At 41.7% G+C, this 6,804-nt stretch overlaps 1 protein-coding gene across 1 annotated transcript in view; it reads right to left on the bottom strand.

Annotated features, from left to right (window-relative positions):
- lrmda (leucine rich melanocyte differentiation associated) overlaps positions 1-6,804 on the bottom strand; it is a 232,905-nt gene that overhangs the window by 84,510 nt on the left and 141,591 nt on the right. Inside the window, exon 3 of the mRNA XM_019864363.1 lies at positions 255-381. Coding sequence (XP_019719922.1) covers positions 255-381 — 127 coding nt within the window. The remainder of the gene's footprint in view (positions 1-254; positions 382-6,804) is intronic.

The following is a 6,804-nucleotide window of genomic DNA, read 5'->3' on the forward strand; positions in this document are numbered from 1 at the left end:
ACCTCATTAATCGATTCAACACTCTTCTCTTTGATAGCGCTGTATGTTTTTGCTGACTTGAAATCTGACTCCACTAGAGGTCCCTGTGGCTCAGAAACAGCTCCTCAGTGGAGCTCCTCCACACTCAAGCGCCCTGCAAAGCCATTAAAAGCATTCCCTCAAGCCAACAAAACCAAGAGCCGATGATGACGTCCGCATTTTTCTTTTTTCTTACAGGGCTATTAAGGAAAGAGTCTATTTGCTTGAAAGGATATTTTGTTCTTATTGAGCGTCAAGGTGTGCAGGTTCGGTAACCTGGGCAACCGGAGGTCATTCCCAAGCAGATTGTTGTCGACGACCAGCTCTTCCAGCTCAGTGAACGTTTTGAGGCCTGCCAGGGACCTGCAATGATAAGGCCAGAGGAAAAGACGGGTTATGGTCAGAGATAAATATTTCACATGCTGAAAGAGTTTATGTCCGGGCCTGTCAGTGCAGAGGGGGGTGAATGACAAGAATTAGTGGCGCTGAGCTCCCCCTGGCATGGCGAGGCATCCTTCAGAGGCTGGCAGGATGAGGGATGGGGGTCACTTGTGAGTAGCCAGGATTCAAAACAAAAGGCTTCAGAAATGCGGCGGGCAGGATGAATTTGTCAATGTCTTGTGCCTTGGGGCGCCCAGTTTCGCCTGACCCCAACCCTCCATTCCCAAGACAAATCACTCTGTCACAGTTCACCTTCACTCCCCAGACACAAATTTAACTTGTCATCCATCATTTTCACACAGGAAGCGGAACACGCTTGCCATCGCACATGGAATGGAAGGCAAACTTTTCTCTTCAGAGGTTGGAAAACCTTAAAGAGACAGTGCCGATTTTCCTCTGACCGGGGCAACCCCCGCCCTCACCCGCTAACGCATTCACACAGCCTTATCATAAAAATGATGAAGGGTGGTGTCAGGAGTAATATTAGGACCGTGCAAAGTTCAAGCTGTAAAAGGAGCACAATGGCAGTGTGTGCTGTCCAATCCTTCAACGCGGTGTGGACGTGTCCTAGGTGACTTTATTGGCATTTAAATCAGACGCAGGCAGGCAACCTCTCAATAGATTTTGCCATCTAAAGAGCATTCCTAATGGCATTTTTATTCATCAAGTACATCAATAACTGCAGCCATCGAAGCTCCCGCTTGATAAAAGTACATCTCTGCTCTCTGACAGCGCCGCATATCTTACTCAAAGGCACCGTGACGTCTAAACAGATGCAGCGCTAACAAATTCTTGACTTGAGTCAATAGGAGAACTTTATCGTGACAATCTGCAAATGGAAGGCAGGAAGCAGTGGGCACGGTGTAACATTCATCATGCAAAAGAAAGCAACGCACTGGCAAAGCGAGGATTAAAAAATATATATGTGCTGCGGTGTGCACTCGGAACTACTAAAATGTTGACTTATTACATGAATTGAACTCATTCAGGTTAACAAGTCCAAAAGAGTATTTATTTTTTTGGGAGGGGAGTGGGTGGTGGTGGGGGGGGGGGTCAACATGCAGACAAAGAGGAAGGCAACATGTCCCACTGGACACCCTCCTATTATTAATTGCACTGCATATGTTATCATCACAGCTTTGAATACGTTCATGCAACCCCACCCTAAGATTGATATCTTATTTAAAGATGATAAAGGTACATTTTATACAAATTAGAAGCAAAAAGAAGAAAAAAAAATCTCACCATCTGAAAGCTTCTTTCACACTTCCGTTTGTGAACCACTGAGAACAATGAAGGATAAATAGAAGCTGTTAAGCATTGCAGTCAAGTGCTCAAGGCAAGGAACCACATTTGGTAGGTTAAACCAAAATTGATGCCACATGCCTCATTTTAAGGCCATGCCATTTCCCTCATTCATTCATTCGTCATAATTAAATTTGTATTTAAAATTGTATTTAGTTCATTTGACTTCCCTCATGGGATTTTTATAAGAAGATATCTTGACAGTTGGTATCAATTAAAAAAAAGATGAAGTAAATATGAATGAACCCAGACATTGTCGCTCTCCAATAAAAACTCTGTATCTCCAATTGTTCCGTTTTTTTTTTTTTTTTGCTTTCATATAAAGCTTCAACAAAAAGTACATGTGTTTGTGTTTCAGAAAGAAAAGAGATATTAGTTTTATTGGACAGTGACAATATTGTTATTTACAAAGCTATTTGAAAATGTATGACAAGAATGCAAAATAAGCATTTCAATGACAGCCTTCCAAAGGCAGAAATTTAGGTGTGGACCCATTGAGAAAACACATTATTCATCATTGTGAGAAGAAAGTGTGCAACGCTGCCAACTCTGGCCTGGATGACCTATGCAGATGGAAATATTTTGTAAATACAAGGCAATAAATTAAATGTCTTTTTCAAAGTTAGAATTATATCAAAACTGAGGAAGGAGACAAAATGTATGATCCATGTTGAGATGTCAGGTCATAAAAGACAAAATGTGAACACTGGGAATTTTTTTTATTATTACACAATGTACCTTACATTGTGTAATAATGCGCTTGCTATCCTAGTGGTAAACTAATTGGATGCGAGGACCTAAGTTTGAAGCGCGTTCATTGAGAAGCATTACGGTGCCTTAGAAAGACCAGACTGAACCTACCACCAATTCCTTCAGCAGAGTTACAAGCAAAATATCATCACAAACAACTTCATGTATTCCCTCAAATGACGAAGTAATGCTTTGCAAAAGTTCTGATCGGGTGATTTGTCACCTTCGGGTATCCGTAGAAGAAAGATGGCGGCGAGACATGCCAGCCCCCTGTAAGGTGAGGCGCGACCCAAGTAAAATAATTAGTGATTACTAGACCTATGATTATATTCAAAAAAAAAAGAAAAAGACAAAATGTACATTGATGTGATAGAACATATTTTTTGCATATTATTGAAATAATGGGTTATTAAAATAAATGAACTAAAAAAAAAAAGCTACACACCAACCCTTTAAGCTTAACAAAAATCAAATACTGTAGGCATGCTGCTTTGAATATTTTAATTCCAAAAGAAATCCACTTCAACTGCCATCTTTTTCAATTTTGGACAGACTCCACCTCACACAGCGAGTACACAAATTGGGTGAAACATTGAACCAGAAAGGAAAAAAAAAAAAAAAAAAAAGAAAACAAAAATTGCAACCACCTCACACGGAAATGAACAAATCAGCAAGTTGCGGCTGACAGCGAGGCGAGGCAGACTGATGCCTCGTTTCAAAAGGCGTCTATACACTTTTGCGCCCAAACAGACACACACTTTAAAACACACAGAGCGGCGACTGACAGCACCTATAGCTGGTATTGCTGTTGGCTGACAAGCTCTTATCGCTTCTGACTAACACGCGAGTAAGATGGATGTGCACGCAGACCTGTTTTTTTTTTTTTTAATGCTATAAGGTGCTGCTCAGCAATTCTATGAAGCAAAGCACCAGTCCCAATATCAATCATACAGCACCTTGCGATTAATACATGAATAAAACAACAGTGCTTTTGTATTGAAAGGGGCAAAATGAGTTTTACGAGAAAAATAGAACGATATAATGTTGTGCTTTAGAAAAATATGCAGTCATGTCAGAAATAAACGCAAGTAAAAAGACACATTTTGCATCAGTTGAATGGCCATTAACGTTTTACAATTAACAAACATTTTTTTGGATCCTCAAAGGCTACTGTATTGAGCCTCAAGGATTGACTGTGAAAGAAAATAGCCACAAATGAGCGCCGGCAGTTTGAGAACAAAATACAGTAAAAGTGTCTTTTCAATAAAAAATATGGAACATTAATGTGTGCGGTACTGGAACGTTAATTTGTGCGGTAACACTGCCACTTAGATAAACCTGATTCTAAAGCGCTACATGAGTGCTAGCGCTAACAGGGAAGTGGCGGGCAGCTCCGTCACTTCACATGAGATATGGTCAATCATTTCTGGGACTTGTAGAATCACACTACATGCATTATGGTGTAAAAACTGATCGGCTTGGACTTTGAAAATATTGCGCTCTCCAAATAACAGTGATCCACCATCTTAGAAAACAATGATGATTATTCATCATAATAACTAGCATGACCGGTGGCCATTTTAGGCATGCTAAAATGGAATTTAGCAGCCCAAAATATAATCTCATATGCCCAAATTGTATAATATTGCACCTATTCCTTCCTATACCTTTCTTTGGTTCGTTGAGGGTTGTGGATGGTCGTTCGTTTGTGTGTGCCCTGCGATTGGCTGGCAACCGGTTCAGGGTGTCCCTCGCCTACTGCCCGAAGACGCCTGGGATAGGCTCCAGCACCCACCGCGACCCTTGTGAAGATAAGCCGATCGGAAAATGGATGGATGGATGCATGTAAAAATGTTCAAATACAATAAGAAACACATCATTTTCACGGCCTCTATATTAGGGACACCTTAACTAGCTTGTAGCTAGTGGAGCAAAATATTACAACCAGTAGAACCCTCAGCTTTAATACAGTTTAATACCACTCAAAACTAATTTTATCTTTTGATACAGCTCTTGTGTTGGGTCTCATTGAATTGGCGGCTAATTAACGAAGAACCCGAGTAATAATAATGCTAGTTATTCATTGAAGATGCTAAGTAATTGGATTTATGATATGTATAGTGCTGTTATTGCTTTTTGCCTCTAACGAGGTGAGGTGATGAATCATTTTCTTGTTAAGGTAATTATCATCCGCCTGACTATCACAGCTAATCCGTTACGCTAACGATCACCACTTTGCACGTGTAACTCAGGCTCATACATCACGTGTGCACCGTGTGCATAATCCTCTACTGAAGGCACACCGGCAACAACAATAGAAATATTCATCCGGAACAAAGTGTCAGCGCGGCGGCAGGATGAAGATGATGATGATAAAGTAGACAAGGACAGTGCAGCCATCGAGCGGCCGATCGATTGGACGGATGCTAACGCAGACGTAGTGATTGATAAACCGCTGCTGACAAGCGCACGAAGAAAACCCTCGACCGTTATTGGCTGAAATGTCAGTCACGGCTGCCAATGTTGCGCTCCGTGCGGCGTCATGTCATATATCCTCAGGCACGGCGGTGGTAAAAATGGCGGCAGGCAGCTTGAGCTCGTTTACATGCTTGAACCCGACTTTTTTCTCATGCCTGCTGCCAAAAGGAATCATATGTGACCTTTTTTTGGGGAGGGCTACATAGAGCTGTACAACATGTTCGCTTTCACAGTGGCCATTAAAGCTGTCATTTACCAATGTCACTATTCCGGGTGAAAAGTACCAAAAGAAACAGTGTCTGGACTCTGGCTCCTGCAGTTTTACACTCCCCGATCTCCACTTTTCCGAGGTTTATTTCATCGAGCTACAATTCTTTCTTTTTATATACCAAATGGTTGCTCATTAGTCAAACACACATCAGATCACTAGTATTATATATCATTGTACCATTTCATATGATTGATTGATTTAAAATCACAAAAATCCACACGCACGCACACGCACACACACACACACACACACACACACACACACACACACACACACACACAGGTGAAAGGTAACTCACACTAATCAGGGGCGTAGCTAGAATTTTTTCAGTGGGGTGGCCAGGGTGACACAACAGCTCAGTGAGGGGTGGCCGTACACATACGCAGACATCATTCGCATTGTTGTAACAACCTCTGGAACTAAGAACCCTGACTGTGGATACTATGATGAACATTGAAGAACATTGCTTCTGTGTGAAAATAGCAGGAAAGCCACAGGATCAAAATCTTTCCCCACATGTGGGAGTGGCCAGGGAGTCACCAAGTAGCTCCGCCTCTGACACTAACGGCTTGGCTTATCTGTGGGATCAGCGTAAAAATGTCTTATCTATCACTATTTGCTTTGAAATGTTTCAAGGAATTATAAATATCTATGTAACATATAAATGATGTAAACCACTTGCGGTTGCTCATTGATGAAACAGATTCATCATTCGAGGTTATACGTCATCTTAAATGAACAAAAACAAAACACACATGCCAATGTTGGCTTTTCCGCAAGACACTTTTGGTATTGACACAACAACACATTTCTTGATGACCTCAGTTTCCTCTCAGATATCATGGTTATGTCGCGCAGTAAGTACAAAAGAACCTCGTTCTCCTCCTCCGTCGTGTTTGTTAGCATGTCTTGTTCCGCCTGATGGTGCAGTGTGGAAAACAAGCTGTTCCAATTAAGGTGAGAGGTAGTGCACAATAGGTTTCATGAACAGTATGAAAAGACCAGGAGGGTGCAGAAATGCATTGAAACATTCACTCCAACGGAGAGGCCACTGCTCAAGACTGACAGCAAAAACCGAGGTCTCGTTCAGAGGGCAACATATAAACGTTTGATGAATTGACCAATAGCGGTGCCACCATGGCCTTCATATGTGCATAATGGACTCTTCAGAGCGCACTTCAGATTGCCTGCCAGGATAAGGTAGCGTAATGAATGGGGAGACGGCGGGTGGACTTGGGCAAAGCGGAGCGCGACGGCCTTTAATAAACTTAATAAAGAGTTGAATATAGCCAGGCAGAGTGGAGAGCAAGTTTTACACTCCCCGATCTCCACTTTTCCGAGGTTTATTTCATCGAGCTACAATTCTTTCTTTTTATATACCAAATGGTTGCTCATTAGTCAAACACACATCAGATCACTAGTATTATATATCATTGTACCATTTCATATGATTGATTGATTTAAAATCACAAAAATCCACACGCACACACACGCACACACACACACACACACACACACACACACACACACACACACACACA

The sequence above is a fragment of the Hippocampus comes genome, unplaced genomic scaffold (assembly GCF_001891065.2).
Source record: "Hippocampus comes isolate QL1 unplaced genomic scaffold, H_comes_QL1_v1.1 scaffold57, whole genome shotgun sequence".
In the NCBI taxonomy this organism is placed as follows: domain Eukaryota; kingdom Metazoa; phylum Chordata; class Actinopteri; order Syngnathiformes; family Syngnathidae; genus Hippocampus; species Hippocampus comes.